The 16,587-nt window shown below is 45.4% G+C and overlaps 1 protein-coding gene across 1 annotated transcript in view; it reads right to left on the reverse strand.

The window, feature by feature from the left end:
• Positions 1-3,684: 3,684 nt before the first annotated feature.
• Positions 3,685-16,587, reverse strand: part of TSPAN13 (tetraspanin 13) — a 30,025-nt gene continuing 17,122 nt past the window's right edge. The window contains exons 2-6 of the mRNA XM_031940690.1: positions 13,970-14,137; positions 10,674-10,754; positions 9,279-9,392; positions 6,894-7,007; positions 3,685-4,731 (exon numbers count right to left, since the gene is read on the reverse strand). Coding sequence (XP_031796550.1) covers positions 4,657-4,731; positions 6,894-7,007; positions 9,279-9,392; positions 10,674-10,754; positions 13,970-14,137 — 552 coding nt within the window. The 3' untranslated portion in view covers positions 3,685-4,656. The remainder of the gene's footprint in view (positions 4,732-6,893; positions 7,008-9,278; positions 9,393-10,673; positions 10,755-13,969; positions 14,138-16,587) is intronic.

A 16,587-nucleotide genomic window follows, 5' to 3' on the forward strand; every position in this document is an offset into this window, starting at 1 on the left:
GCGGGCTCTTTTGAGGAAGGCAGGGAAATGGGTAACAGCTTTAGGATGCTTCCATCCCAAACCCTTCCAGTGCTTCATGTCCGGTCTGTGGCCCAAAGGGGAGAGATGTGTGTGAAATGGAGAGAGTGCTGGACTGGGAACTAGGACTAATCTGAGTTCTTTTCTTCCTTCATCCTCATGAAGCCTCAGTTTCCCCCTCTGCAAAATGGGGATATGATGGCATGCCCTTCCCAGGCTTGTGAGAATTAAGGGAAGCAGCAAATGTAACTTGCTTTGCAAAAATAAAAGGATTAAATAGAGGTCTGTTACTATCGTTGTTAATGGTTGCTCAGAACTCCAGAAATAAGAGGGAAGATGGCAGGAGAAGGGTCCAATCGGCACTCGATGCTCCATGACAATCAAGCTTGGGGTGTTGTTCCAGAAAGTCCGAGGGCTCACAGAGGCGAGGAACAGGTCAGCCCTTTCTCATCATCACAAGGAAATTATCTCTCAGAAGTGGAGGGAACAATTGCCACAGGGGAGCATTTCCCTCCAAACGCATCCAATGAACAACAGCAAACTGGTCTCCATATAACAGTTTGCAAAGTACTTTATGTCTGTCAATTCATTTGATTCTCTCAAGTCTATGGGAGGAATGCTATGATATCCCCATTTTGCAGGGGAGAAAACTAAGGCTCTGAGAGGTTCCGACCTGTTAAGGGTCAGCTCTTCTGGGGGGGGGGCTCATTGCCAAGCCAGCCCCCCGACCCCAGAGCCCAAAGTTGCCCCCATTTCTGCCAGCAGTGCCCCCTCCAGGTGCCTCAGAAAAGCCGTGTTCCGTCGGCTTTGTCAGGAACACAGAGGTTGTGCTGGGAGGCCAGCGGCACGGCCCTCTCAGCCTGGCAGTGGAGGCAAGGCCGAGGTCCCTGTGCCCGGCCCCAAGGCCCCTCATCTGTGGCCTTTGCCTTCCTCCCCTGGAAAGAAGCTCAGTCGCCTCCCTGCCCAAACCCTGGATTCTGCCAGGCAGCTCCTGCGTCTGGTAACTTCCGGCTCAAACAGGATAAAACTTCCCTGCCCTGATTCAGAAGCAGGAGTTAACGGAGTGTAACAGGGGTAAGCAAAGCCCAGCAGGCTGGGGGAGGCTCCAGAAGGAGCTGCCCAGGGCAGCGCTTCCTCCAGCCTGGCCTGTGACGTCCCTGGCAAGTGCCCGACCCAGCTGCGCAGGCAGCCTCAGGCTCTGGGACCCAGCCCTGGGCCTTGGGAGCCACGTTCCGAGCCAGGGCCCAGAGCTAAAAGCCCTGCTTGGGGAGCTCTCTCTCCTGGAGGCAGATTTTCTGCCGGAATCGTGTTTTTGACACCAGAGCTGGTAAGGCTCACAGTCTATGGGGCTGAGTGCAGAGGGACACAGCAGGCCAGAAGAGAGTTCTGGGCTTGGAAGAGGAGGCCCTGCCTCGTCTCTGCTAGCTGGGTGACCCAGGCAGCTCATTTACTCGAGTCTCAGTTTCCTCATCTGTGAAAAGGAAGATAACATGCACCTGCTTTCCAAGAGACTCAGGTGACAGCCTGAATGTTAGGTCCCTGGCCACCCAGAGCGCCAGCTAAAGTGAGCTGTGAACCTCACTTAGGGCGGTCGGGGGGTGGGCAAAGGGTCCGAGCGGCTTTATAAGATAGCTCTGGGCTGACTAAATGGCTACGGTAAAGGCCACGCAATAAAGCATCCCCAGGAAAAGTAGCCTTTTTGTCAGAAAAGGGGCCAAAAGGTCCATCTAAAAGGGCAGGGAAACCCCACTAGCCGGGGAGGAGCCAAGGCCCAGGTGAGACTCCTCGATGGCCAACCTGCTCTGAGGGCCTTGTGGGACTGGAAGAGTAAGCTCAGGCCTATACTCCCAGCAGGCTTGTGTGTCCTCCCCACAACGTGCAAACTATGGCCCATTCATAGCCCTGAGAAGACACCTGGGCTGGGCTGTCCCAACAGGACCAGCCCAGAGATGACCCAGAAAACAGCTCAGCTGGCAAGGACAGGAGCACAGGGAGCACGACGGAAAGAGCACTGAGAGCACAACAGAAAGAGCACTGGGTTCAAATCATGGCTCTATCATTTGCCTTCTCTGTGACCTTGGAAAAGCCACTTTACTCCTCCACTTTTGCTGTAAAACAAGAAGTCCTGGCGTCGTCAGTCTAGAGCCAGGGAGAGTTTAGAGCCACCAAGCAGAGATCTTTCACTTTGTACATACACAACAGGGGCTTCTAGGCTAAGTGCCCTGCCTAGGGTCACTCAGCTCCTGACTAAGACCGGATGCAATGAATGACCTGTAGGGTTCCACACACAATTCCAACTCTGAGAATCCTTAATGGGGAGAGCCTCAGACCTCTAGGAGTTGGGAATTATCACCACCCTGAAAGAGATGGAGAGGGGGGAGGTGTTATAGAGAAAGATTCAGGAGCAAGGAGAGGAAAAGGAAAGGGAAAAAAATTGCATTGAAAGACAACAAAACTCTGGTCAACACAGAGATCCAAAGGTCAAAGCAGACCTCCTGTGTCTTAGTAGAAAGGTGGTTCCTGATAGGAGTCAAATAACGTAGACCCTGTCCAGGAGGGCCTTACTTGATTAACAGACTTCAATTGTTTGTTACGAGGAGGGGTGGTTGGTAAGACACAACTAGGAGAAAGGAGGGAAAAAATTGGAAGTTATTGATTTTTCCAAAAGCAAAACTTTGCAAATTTACATTATTTAAATAAAAAAGAAAGTCTCTAAGATGAAACTAATTCTTTACGCCTTCAGAAGCTAATAACAATAATAACTTACTATTATTATTATTAAGAGCCAGACTGTTCCACTGTAACCTTGCAATGTGTGGAGAAAGGGCCTAGTCCCTCTGAGGAAGGCCTCCAGAAAAATCACCTGAGCCCCTGTAATGAATTTAGAGAAGGTGTAGACCAGGGGTTGCAATCTGTATTGTGGAGGGAGCTCCCAAAAAGGAGGGATTGAGACATTTAAGAGAATCTTAGATATACATTCATTTAAGGACTTTCTCCATCTGGGTCCTGCCCACCTCCCCAGCCTTCTTCCATATTCCTCTCTCACAGTCCCCATCACTCACCCCAATTCCTTCCCACAAAGTGTCTCCCGTGGCTGTATCCCAACTCTTATTCTCTCAGAATCCCTGCCTTCCTCTGCCCACTTCCGAGGAGCCTTCCCTTCTCCCTTCCCCTGTCCCCTCCCCCTGGGTTAGTGCTAGCTCCTGTTCTCATTTTTCTGTATTATTTATAGAGAAAGTTTCACGGCCCCCGGAGAACGTCAGCTGCTCGAGGGCAGCAGCTATTGGCTGGCTGACTGTGTCTCACTAGAGCCTGGCTAAAGAAATGTTTGTGGTTTTCCTGGGTATCCATGCCCAGAGTTTTCCCAAACCACAGCCTCCATCTCCTGGAGAATGTGAGGCCCAAATGAGATGGCGCCAATCTAAGTCCTAGCCTATAAGAAGAATTTATCTGTAAATCAAGGCACAGAAGGGCCCACATAGATTCAAGTGTCAGGCCAGGCTATTGAGGCCGATCCATCACATCAACAAGTCGGATTTCCTTGCCTGAATCCCCACCAAATGGGCAAAACCTTGTTCTAAGAAATCCATGGAGGGACCCAGCCCACACATGACGTCTTTCTCTCTTCCTCCATGTGTGTTTAACCCCCAGACATTCCCGCACACAAAGGTTTTCCATCTTTTATTTTTTTTAAATAAATGACAGAGCTACAGTTCTATTCAAACCGGAAATCATGACAATCACATTCCAAGATGCTTGTGTCTGAAAGCTTCCCCGGGACAATCACCGCGGACTTCTCAGGAGGAGGGAGGCCGGCCGGCGTCACGGTCACCATGTTGTCACCCCACGGGATCGTACGATTGCTTTGATTTTTGTAAAAATAGAAGAATCTGAGCCTGGATTCATTGTTGTGAAAAGAGAATCAGAACGGATGCATTCAGGATTGATCACCTATCGATCACATGGTGGTGGGGGGGGGGTATCTAGAAGTCGCCCACCTGTACAGGTCTCAGGATGAGTCACTTCCCTACCACTTTTCCAAACCACATTTCTACTTCTATATAACAGCAATTGTGTCCTAAAGTAAGATGACAAAACCTGAATCAATACTTTAATTAATTGAATTTTACTCCACACAAAGTTTCTCTTAAGAAAAAGAAAAGGATATTGAGAATGGGGGGAGAGTGGAGCAGGGGAGTCCCTTCTGTAAACTCATCGAAACGAAAAGAATCAGTTACACATCAAATCCCCATCTTTCTCCAGTTCCATCCCTTCTCAATAACCAGTGCTACCCAAGAGGCAGAGACGCGTCGGTCACAAGGAGGACGACAACAAGAACGCCACGGGAGTTTTCTCTATGTGTACAAAGGCTAAGAAAGGCATCGGGGCACTGGCACAGACCGGCAGCAGGGCTGCAAGAGGGAACGACGCCATTCAGAAAGAGGTGTTCCACCAGAGGCGTGGGGGGAGATGGGCTAAGTGGGCTAGCTACAAACAAAAACAGAGAGTTCTCCCTTCTATCGTGTCATTTTAAAAGAGAAAGTTCACTTAATTAACGAAAAGGACCACTAGCTTAACTTCTATGTAACAGGAAGGAAGAAAGAAGGGACCATGCGGGAGATCAGCCTTGATCACCCATCAGAGGAAGGCACTCGGGTTGGCCCGAGGGTCTTTTTGGTTCCGGTATCGGTAGGTCAGCCAGACTCCCAAGATCTGCAGAAAACAAACAGATGTGGGTTATTTTTAGGCAATGTAAATAAAACGCTAGGCTTTGGGCTGTGAATCAGAAAATTAGGTTTCTCGAATGAATGGTTAACTTTATGGAATATTTATTCATTTGTGTATTTATTTAAAGAAAAGACACCTGAAGAAGGTTAGAAAAAATGCTGAATGCCCTCAATGGCTGAAGAAGGCAGCCTACAAGAGATGAGACTTTCAATGATCTTTTAAGAATCTGGTTACGGGGTTGGTTAAAAGAAAACAAATGAAGAAACAAAAGTAACCCTCAAAAAAAGAACTTGCTGCTTCAAAGACTAAATAAAATACCTCCTGCCTTTTTTGGTGGGCAGGGCTGGTGGTGGGGAAATCACTATTATATTGAAAAAGTCAGTCCCTTTTTAGCTGTGTCTTGTAATTCTTTCCATGGTTCACCAAAGCCCGATTAAAAACAAAATCCATAATAACTAGCACATAGTTTCAAATTACAAAAATTGGTATAAAGAGTGTCACCTGAGAGCTGTACGTTTGGAATAAAGACAACCCATCACAGAGCAAGAATGAGGGTTGGCCAGGAAGGCCACAGTCTATAGTTATGTCAAAGAACTGAGGTGAAGGTCCAGAATACATCGGATGGACTTCACGTGAAAGATTTATGGGAGGTCGTAAACAAAAACCATGCAGGACGAATAAGCACGGATGGATCCCACGTTGGCAGAAGGCACATGGATAAGGTTACAGGGACATCAAACTATGCTTTAAAATCAATTAAAAAATTCCAACTTCTCGTGCTGATTTTAAAGACTCTCTCAGGGCAATCAAAAAGTACAATTTGTAACCCATTAGATTAGAAAGCAGGGCTATATTTTGTGGTTTTTGGGTCCCCCGTGCTTAGCATAGTGTCTGGTACTTAATACATGCTTGTCAACTGACAATCCCAGAAGAAAGTCCCGGGCCAATAATTTAAGCAGCTGTGATTTCATCTGTGGTCACTCTTCTGCCCACTCAGACAACATCCCCAAGATGTAATAGAAAGAGACCACCAGGGGGATGAGCTCCTGGAGACAAAGCTAGGTGGGTCCTCGGGTACCATTGTTGGGTCCTAGACTTGGAACCATTCCTGCTCGGTATAGACCCTATCAGCTATGGCGTTCCCTAGGAACAGCTTCTAAAAAAAAATTCAAGGAGGGATTGGAAGAAGACTAGTGGGGGGTAAGAAAAATAAATGCCTACCGAAGGATTATTTTTTACTCTAGAACTGTACTGAATTGGACGCTGTATCTTCTGGATTCTCTTTCATCACTGCTGGGAACTTTCCACTGTTTACAGAAAATTTAACTCATTTATTGAATTTTTTTTACTTAAATGGAGTCTAATTTTTTCTGGGTAGCTGATGGGATTGTACATGTCCCTTCTTTTCCCATCCAAATTTTGTGCAGATTGCAGGGACTAAGATGCTGGCTGGGAATTGACTTCTGGATCCAGTGATGGCTTGCCACAAGGCACCCGACTGTCCCATAAAGCATCAGGTCAGAGATGACTGACATCCCCTTGACCTATGAAGCACAAGGCTCCCATTATCTAATGATGGAGAAGCCTGCTAAGAATGAAACCAGGGCACGAGAGAAAAGCTGACAGGGAGCGTGTTCTCCAGCTCACTGCTGCTCCTCCATGAAGGCTTCAGGGAGAGCTGGGCAAATTGGTAAACCAGACAGCTACATCAATGCATATTGCAGATGGCCATTCAGAGGAAGTCACCATGAGGACAGCTTCCTGGTGGTGGAGGGCTAGCTGCAAGTACCTTTCCCCCCAAAATTATATTTATATTACTTATTTTGTATACACATACAATCTCATGCTGTTCCTAGAATGTATAATCTGTGAGGATGAGATCTCTTTTAGTTTTGTCCATTTTATTTTTATTTCCTAGAATGTATAATATGTGAGATGAGGTCTCTTTTAGTTTTGTCTTTTTTACTTTTATTTATTTTTGTTCATTTTGTACCCACAGGATCTGCATTTAATAAATGGTTGTTGATTGAATGACTGATGAAACACAAATCTGTGAAGCAATGAATTCAGCCCCTTGATTACATTTTGCACCCAGAATTTCCCAGATGGGGGAGCATCTTCCTACGTGGTGGTCTCAAATGACTTACCTCTGTGAAACTAAAGAAGAGACCGATTCCACCTACAAAGCGCAGCACCTCTCCAGCATATTCTTCAATGATTGGAGCGCAGGGAGAACAATGGTGGCTGTTTTTAAAGCAGCTCTGTAGAGAACAATGCATATTTAGGAGGTCTCCATGTAAGTGAACATCCTCTCTCTTGGTAGGGCTGGGGCCTGAGCTCTGGGCCCTTGACCTCAACCTTGATCCTGCCATTAAACTTAGGGTTCTGACAGGGAAGAAACAATCCCTTCCTGCAAAATGGCACCCGTGCTATCCACTGCTTCACTCCCTGCACTCATTTATGCTCAGGGCTCAGCAAAAAGTTGTAGTTTCTTCCTCCAGCACCGCTATGTCTTTGATGCTTATTACCTTGAGGAAAATCTGTTTGAATCTCAGTCCTTGGTTTCCCCATCTATAAAATGAAGGGGTCCAACTTGAGGACTTCCAAAGAATCATCAGTCCTAAATCTGAGCCCCTGAAAGTGCAGTCCAGTGGCCATCTTGGCAAGAATCCACTAGAAAATATTCCCTGCTAGTGGTCCTCCAGTCTTTGCTTACAGACCTTTCGTGACCATGAGCTCACTACTTCCCAAGAGCATCCATCTTTGCTTTTGGAGTAATCGTCCAGACTTTCCTTTGCGTTGACTGAACTTAAATCTACCCATCTGCCATTTCTCTCCATGATCCCAGAGGGTTCTTCTGGAGCTGGGCAGGAAATATCTAATCCCCCTTCCATAGGGCAGCTCCCCAAATGTTTTAAGATTGTTCTCATGTATCTCCTAAGGCTTCTATCATGCAGAAGAAACCGCCATTTTTCTTGTATCTCAGCTTCATTTGTTTGGACTCCAGGCCTTCGTCCTTGTGATCAGCACCCTCTGGATGCTCTTGAGGTTCCCACTGTCCTTCCTAATATGTGGTGGGCAGCTGGGTAGCACAGTGGATAGAGTACGGGACCTGACATTAGGAAGATCTGAGTACAACTTCAACCTTAGACACTTACTATATGTATGCCTCAGTTTTCTCATCTGTAAAATGAGCTTCAAAAGGAAAATGGCAAACCACTCCAGCATCTCTGCCAAGGAAACTCCAAATGGGGTCACAAAGAGTTGGACACAACTGGAGAGACTGATCAACAACAACTGCCACAAAAATGTGGGGATCAGCATAGACTACAGGACTCCGGACCCAGCCTGACCAGGACAGGAAATAAAGGGATAAAATCGCCTTTGTGATTCTGACCTTCATGGCTCTTTTTACACAGTCTAAGGTCACTGGCTTTCCCAGCTGCCCCAGCAGGCTGTTGACTCAGATTAAACTTGTGTTCATCTAAAACTCCCAGAGCTTATTCATTCAGACTTATCAAGCTACATCTCTCCACCTAGTACCTAGGAGGTTGATTTAAAACCCAAAAATCCCCAAAGAAAGACTTTGCATTGACTTAAGTTCTTAATAACACCCACTGAACAGAAGCACCAGGTCCCTGGACATCCTACCAGGCTCCCAAAAGCCTCCAAGTTCAGACTTGAGGGGACAGAGAGAGAAAAGTTATCAAATGCTTCTAGCCCCCTTCCCAGGAAAGGAAAATCTTCTAAAGTGGGAAGAATGTAATGGAGAGGAACATCCCCTTCAAAATGAACTCATGAGCAATGCTTCCTGCTTAGTATAGTATAATTTATAATAGAACTAGTTATAATAGTTATAATAGAACTGGACTCTGGTAAAACAAATCTCCTTCCACCATTCTCACTGTAAAGGGGCCATATCACTGCCTTCCCAGAACACCTCACTGCCCTGAATTCTTAGGCAGTGGACTAGAAAGTCCAAATCCGTAAAAAATGGACTGGCCATAAAATTTACAGTTGGCAAGGGCCTTAGAGGTTGCTTAATTTTATAGATAAGGAAGCTGAGGTGCTTACAGAGGGTAGATAATTTTTCCAAAGTTATATAGGTAGTAAATTTCAGAATTTGAACTCAGGACTTAATGACTTCAAATCTAGTACTTCCCTAGATCTAGCTTAATTCAGTCAGAGGAAGTCGTTCCTAGAGTCACACAAGTAGCAAGAACTGGTTGATATTCAAACTCAGGTCCATATACCCCCAAATCCAGAGTTCTTCCTACACCCTAGAGATGGGAAGCCACTGGGGTGCCTGATCCCAAATATCTATTCCTAGAGTCTCATTGGTTGTCAGGTGTCGGAGAGTGGACACGGGAGCCCCTGACTGTCCCGGGACAATGGACAAAAGGGAAATATCCCCCAAGGGAGGGAGACAGCGGCAGCTTCTGGCCTTCATCTCAGTACAGATAACCCTACTTTTCCAAGCCCCTCGGTGGCTTGGGCAGTTTTAGCAAAATTAACCCAAATGGAGAACTTACGGCGAGGCAGGTGTCATTCGGGTTAAAGCTCCGGAAGCCACAGCAGTTCAGATTTCTCTGGATGTCATTCCGGGCACTGGCCGTGTTGTTCCATCCCACCTCCAGAAGCTGGCCCTGGAAAGCACATGGAATATCCACACTTTAGGGGCGGGGTAGGTCTTACAAGGCAGGAGCCAACTCGGAAATGTCAGTGACCCAAGGAAGGGGGAAGAAGAGAGAACCAGGCTCTGGAGCTGGGCTGGGGCTTCCTTCCCTGGCAGCATTTCTGCACTAACTGTTCTTTCAAAGGGATGGGAAGGGGTCCCAGGAGAACTGCTCCTGTGCTGAGAGAGAGGGGCAGCTGCTGCCCATTCTCTGCATGGGTCTGTCTCTGCGTGTTTAGGAAGAAGAGGAAGCTTCTGAATCTGAGGCTGAAGCTTCTTGTAACTTAATAACTCCCTCTGCCCAAGCAAATGGTTGTGCAACTTGTAGCCCCGAGCTTGCTGGGATCTGAGGCATTCGCTGACTTGTCCAGGGGCCAGAGCTCTACATCCCATGTGTCAAAGGTGGGACTTGAATCCAGCCCTTCCTGAAACGAAGGCTGGCTCTCCAGCCCCTATGTTGCAACCGCCTCTTCAAATAGTTCACAGGGATAGGAGGGGGAGTGGACCAGAGATTTCATTCAGATAGGGAATTTGCCAGGTCAAGAAACTTCTACTACTGCAGACTGGAACAGTCTGCAATTTGTGGCTGCAGAGACTTGCCTGGAACACTAAGGGACAAGGTGGCTTGACAAAGGTCACACGACCATGTGATTTCTAGCATTCAGGGTGGGACAGGAACCTGACTCCAAGACCGGCTCTCTGACACTGGGACCAGGAAAACTTTTCTCCTTAAATGTAAAAAATGGGGGTGGAGGGAGGAGGGGAGAAGGAGGGGGAAATTTGGAGCAGAAGGTTTTGGAAAGGTCAATGTTGCTCGTGCATATGCTTTGTAAATAAAAAGCTATAATAATAATGGAAATTTTTAAAGATGTAAAAAATGGGAGAGAACATTACTCTAAGAAATAGACCTTTAACAAAGGTCTATTTTAACAAAATGGTAACTTTTTCCAGCACTCAATCCTCCCTCCAACAAGCAGGTACTGTGAAAATAATAATAATTTTTTAAAACTGTCACTAAAACAACACTGCAAATATTCCTAACCAAAGCCTCGGGGCATTTTGGTGGAAAAAAAGGAGGGGAGCCATAGAAGAAGACACTGGAAAGATGTAACCTTGGGATGATAGAAGGAGGGGTCTTTAGGGTTCTCAAGACAGTCCAAGCCAGAGAGATGCTGTTACATCCCATGATTTCCCCCACTTTTCTTCAAGCTCACATCCCGGTGTACAAGAAGGGGGGAATGGGTCTCCTTACCTGCTGTTCCTGGTTCAGGGCTAAGCAAGCACAGGACACCGAAAACTGGATGATGAAGACCAGTAAGAGAATGATCATGTACTGGGAGAGGAGTGAAGGAAACTCGTGTGCAGCCTTGGTGATCAAAGCTAAACCCTGTCCAAGGTGCTGACCCCTCCAGGTGGAGATGTGACTGGGGAGCAGAACCCCTTGGGATCAGAACATTCGAGAAGGCCGAGCCCTACAGGGCAGACACTGAAGCATTAAGAGAACCAAAGAACCTCTTCTATTATAGGATAAAATGAGAATTTTTAAGCCAATAGTACATGCACTAGATCATAGAACATTTACAACTATAATCTACACACACACACATAAATGCACACACTCTATGTGGTTGTGAAGACACTCAAGAAGAGGCTCTGAATGCATGATTTCGTGGGTGTTGGGAATTCCTAAGTGAGTGAGAACACTTCCCTCACTAAGGCGGGCAGGCATCTTACGGCCTGGAGACTTGTCCAGACTCTCAGGCTGGCATGTGCCTGAGGCAGGTCTTGTGCCCAGGCCTAGCTGCCTTTCACAGTGGGTTCCTGCTGTCCTAATACTCAGAGTGCTCATGGGGTGGTAAGGTCAGAGGGCAGTTCTCCAATTAGCTCAGAGAGTTCCTGAGACGGCCAGAGATGCTCCCAGAGTCCCACACTTGTGGGCATCCGGTGCAGAAAATTTGTGCTCTGCCAATTATGCCATACTGGCTCTTGCCGATATTCAAATCTTAGAAAAGCCCATTCAATTCAGCAAAAACTCATTCCACTCACTATGGAGATGTAGAAAAGAGGAAGACAAAACGTCCCTGCCCTCAAAGAACTTAGATTCTCCTGAGGGAAAACCAGCAATTGCCCTGGGGAATGAACACGAAGGAACCCTAAGGATTCGTTTCCAGTGGGAGGCAGAGCTGGCAGCAGGGGCTGAGGAAAGCCCAGCCACCTTGTGTTCTGGAGGAAGGGGGAGAAATCAGAGCAGGTCAAGGGGGCCCAGTCATTGAAACAGTCCCACCATGCTGCACCCAAAGCAGCCTTTGCTTCTTCCTGAACTAAGCTCCAAAATCCAAGGTTTGCCTGAGTTTCAGCACAAATAGGGGGAAAGAGAGAATCATTACAGCAATCCTGGGGCTCCTTCCAGCAACGAGCCAGTAACCCCAGATGGAGGATCCTAAGGACATTCGGTTCCATGTTTAGTCCTGGGGCTTACACCTTTGCTTGGAGAGAGAACACAAGCCAGTCAATGTTGTGCTTCCATTCCCCATGGTTGAGAGGAATGGGGTGAAAGGAGATGGTTTTTAAACCTTCTCAATTCTATATCCAGGCTCCCAAAGGATGCACATAATACGTCTTTCAATGGCTATTTTAACTATCTCATCTTTAAATTCAGCATCCGGATTTTTGAAAAGAAAACCCCAAGGATACCACAAGGCAAAAATCAAAGAGACATTATCCCAGGTCTTAATGTGTATTCTTTGCTGACTTAGGGGGCAGCAGATTTCCTTTTCTCACCACACTTTGCTTATGCTAAATCTATCATTTTTGTGAATTTCAATCTGATACCTCATAATATCAAGGGCAAGAGGTGCAAGATAATGCTGGCTGATGGAGGAAAAGAAGCTTAGGATTAAAGTAGATAATCCCTACAGGGATAAAACAATCTATTTTTTTAAAAACACAATCAGCTTTATTAAAATAAACTAACTTTCCTTTCAGACTCTTCCCTAAATCACCCACCATCATAACTGCCAATGGTGGCTGAATGGAATACAAACTTTCCAGATAAAATGTAAATCCCTCTGTGAGAAGTCACTATTCCTTTTTCTCTTTGTATCCCCCAACACTCAGCATGGTGACAAGCACATAGTAGGTGCTTAATAAATGCTGATCATATTGAATTATTTGAGTAGGGTATGGAAGCAAGTGTATAATGAGTGCTCAAGAAATGTCTTCATTGAGCATTTTGGGAAGACCAGGGAGGTATCCAGCCTGTAACTAAGAATATTCTAGGTTCCTAGTCTCTCAAGAGCAGCATACAGCCCACACCCGGGAAGTGAGCAAGCCATATGCTGCCGAGTTCCTGTACTCTGAAAGAAAGTGGCCAATTCCCATTGTTCACCTCTGCCTCAGTGGATAATACCCATGAGCAAATATTGATCAAGTGACACAGCCCTGGGCAGCCTGGGTCACATCGAGAGAGAAGAAAAGCACTCTCACATGTGACCCAATCAACAAGTGCAAATGAAGTGCTGACTCTGTGCCAAGCCCTACGTGGGCACTGAAGCCACAAAAAACAGACACCACATTTCCTGCCCAAGGAGCTTCCTCTCTGCTGAACTTGTAGTACTTTAAGCACCTGTCATCTGGCTAATGTGGAAATTCTCTTTACCAACAGAGGCTAAGACGCATTTAACTTAGCTGATGGTCTGAAAGAGCCTGTTGTAGCCAAAGATTATTACATGGAGACCAACTTAGCTTCCCCGAATTGAGGCAAGCTGATCCTTGGGTAGCAGAACATGGGAGCGAAGGTTTAGAAGCAGAAGCTGCTTTGGATTTATCTAGTCCAATTCTCTTAATTTGACAGATGAGGAACAGGCCCACAGAGGTGAAGTGGCTTAATGAGTGTCTGCTGAATTGAATTAAAGTGAATTGTTCAGTCATAGAGATCATAAGGGACTGAGCTGGAATTGTAACTTGAGGCCTCTGGCTCGAAATCCATCCTTCCCCAGAATGCCTTTAGACAATCAACCAGTGGGCCCATATATAAAGCATTTCCTTGAGGTTGGTGGGACATAACAGAGACTTCCAGAGTCCCAGGTCCGCTCCCCAGGTTGCAATGAAGCACTGCAGCAGGGCTTCTTCAGTGGATGCATATATTCTTGCATTACTTGACCTTCACTGGTTTAAGACTTGAATAATAATTTTAGAAAAAATACTTTCTACTGTGAAAGGCAAAGTGACAGCTGGGAGTCAGGAAAATCTGATTTCAGTTTGATAGATTTTTGACAAATACTAGCTGAGTAATTATGGGAAAGTCCCATACCCCCTCAGTGTTCTCGGTCAATTCTCTCAGACCATTGCTTGCCAAAGAGTTGGAGATTAGCATCAACAGATAGATTGCCTGCCCCAGGATACCAATGAAATCACAATTCTAAAACTACAAAATTGATTAATCCTGTTAAGTAAGTAGTTAATAGCAAATGAAGGCAGTAAAGAAGATGGAAAAGCAAAAAGCCAAAACAACTTCCACCCCAACCCCCCATTATCCCCAAAGGATACAAAGAACAGCAACACCTGGTGATGCTTCACGGCACCGATCAGTCCCACCAGTGCGATCAGGAAGAGGAAAATGCCAACAGCAATGACCACGCCAACAACTCGGAGGCTAGAGATCAGGCCAAAGCCAATTCCCCAAGCAGCGATCCCAATCAGCAACAGGCTAACCAACTGCAACAAAAAAAGGGGGGGGGGGAGAAGAAATGAGATCTATTTAGAATACAAATCAAATAACATTTCCTACAAGGTTAGAAATACAAAGACAAAAATCAAACAAGCTCTGCCCTCAAAGAGCTTACATCTAGAAAAGAATTATTGTTAGAAATAGTTAACATCTGGCAAAAATCTGTCTCTAAGTACAGAGGCAAACAAGGTCATCACAGATCGAGGGCTAAAGACAATGATCCAATCCTCTTAATTTGTAGAGAAGGAAACTGAGGCCGGTAGTGAATAAGTGATTTGTCCAAGGGCATACAATAAGAGTGAAACAGCTGGAATCAGAAGCCTTGAATTCGAATCTCAGCTCTACCACTTCCTATCTTAGTTGCTTAACCAAGGTAGGTCTCAGTTTCCTCATCTAGAAGATGGTAGGGTTAGATTTGATGATGTCTGCAGAGGCTTTCCAGCTCTCAATGGCAGAACTGAGATCCAAATCCAGGCTCTGCAGCTTTTGCCGGCCCAAGGCTTCTCTGGATTACACCACATTCGCAACTCACCATCTGACAACATTTTTGCTTTGGTCAAAGACAGCACATTCCAAATCAAGCAGACTTTGATCAAATGATGAGAAAAGAGAAAAAATATAAAGTTGCTCTTTATACTTAATGCATGTTCTGTGATCGAAGACTACTTCAAAGGATTTGTGGTGGAAAATGTCATCCCATTTGTGGATCGAAGTATAGTATTTTCACCTTTTTTTGTTTGCTTGCTTTTTTCTCCCTTTTGGTCTGATTTTTCTTGCACAACATGACAAACATAGAAATATGCTGAAAAGTATTAGGTAGATATAACATATCAGATTGCTTGTGGTCTTGGAGAGAGGGAAGGAAAGGAAGGAGAGAGAAAAATTTTGGGACATAAAATCTTACTGAAACTTGGAAAAATAAAATAAAATAAAACAAATCAGAAAAAAGCAATTAATGCATATTAATTGTGTTTGCACAGTTATGTTTTTGAGCTAAGGAATCCACTACTAAACACTGATGGGAAGTCAGCCTGGCTCGGAGAACTTTCTGCAGAAGACCACCCCTTACCATTTTCATAAACCTTGGGATAAGCAATGGGTCTGAGCAGGGAGAATGGGCAAAGAACCGTGGAGACCCCCAAACATATCCAGTGACTACAAAACTGTAAGTCATTCAGAGCTATTCTCTAGAACTCAAGAATGAGTTTGGAAAATGTGAGTGGGAGAAGATGACAATGAGAGGCAGAGTTTGAGAGACACCAGAAAGAAGTACCCAAGGCTTTTAAATAGGATCTTTAACGAGAACGGCTGCTGACGAAAGTCTGGAGATGACATATTTATAGAAGCATCCAATTCAACAAGCACTTGTCAGTGCCTAATACGTGGCAGGCAAAAGAGCTGGGGACACAAAGCAGCCCCTCGGGGCAGGGAGTGTACATTCTCCACTGGGACATCACCAATATACAGAGAAAGAACAGGGAGAATGTGTGCATGGTCAATGCAAAGTGATTCCACATTAGGAAGAGACTGACCAAATCAATTCTGATTTGGAGAAGACCTCTTGAAGAAGAAGACAGCATCTGAAAGAAACCATTTGAAGTGTGTGATATCCACACCCATATATATGTACGTATGCATAGATGGATATACTAAGTGCATAGATGGCGAACAACTGGGCTTTATCTTAGGAGGGAGCAAAAACTCAGGAAAAATTTAAATTGAGGCAAATGTTAGGTACATTGTGCTTTTTTCATATCATTGCCACTTTGGTTTGGGAACAGAAAACCTTCTATATATAATGTGGTTTGTTTCTAAAATTATCCCATTTGTTGAATTATATTTTAAGCTGAATTACTTAAGACAATAATTATAATTTAACTAACTAGATTTGCGCCTGCAGTTGAGGGGTTGTGAGCTGTATGGCAGGGGGATCCACCTCCACAACCACAATCCCAGTTCTCTTAAACACTGAAGGAAAAAGAAAACTGGTTTTGAATGTTTACTACCATGAAAGCTAGACACGGCATCCAACCTTAGCATGTCAGCAACTCAGGGTTTTCAAGTTTCTTTGTGTTTCTCATAAACAGGCAAAGAAAAGAATTGCCAAAATCAGGGGCAAAGGAAGGCCCTTACTACACTCTGCCCTTCCTAACATTCTGGTATCAAATACACATAGATGGAAAACCACCTTTTTGGGGGTTAAAAGGAGCAGAGACTTCTTGAAAAACTCACTGATAGACACAGAAATTTGTGCTGGGGCACCCACTGTCCACAGGCACTGCTCCCGAGGATGTTTCTCCTTTCTTATTCCAAGGCCATCAGAGAAGAGACAATTGCTCTGCAATGACTCTGAAGCAGTCTTTCCTTCTCTCCACATTGTTCCACTGATCTCTAAGGAATCAAGAGTGAAGAGTCCCAAACAAAACCATTTCTTGCC

This window comes from Sarcophilus harrisii, chromosome 5, assembly GCF_902635505.1.
Source record: "Sarcophilus harrisii chromosome 5, mSarHar1.11, whole genome shotgun sequence".
Lineage (NCBI taxonomy): Eukaryota > Metazoa > Chordata > Mammalia > Dasyuromorphia > Dasyuridae > Sarcophilus > Sarcophilus harrisii.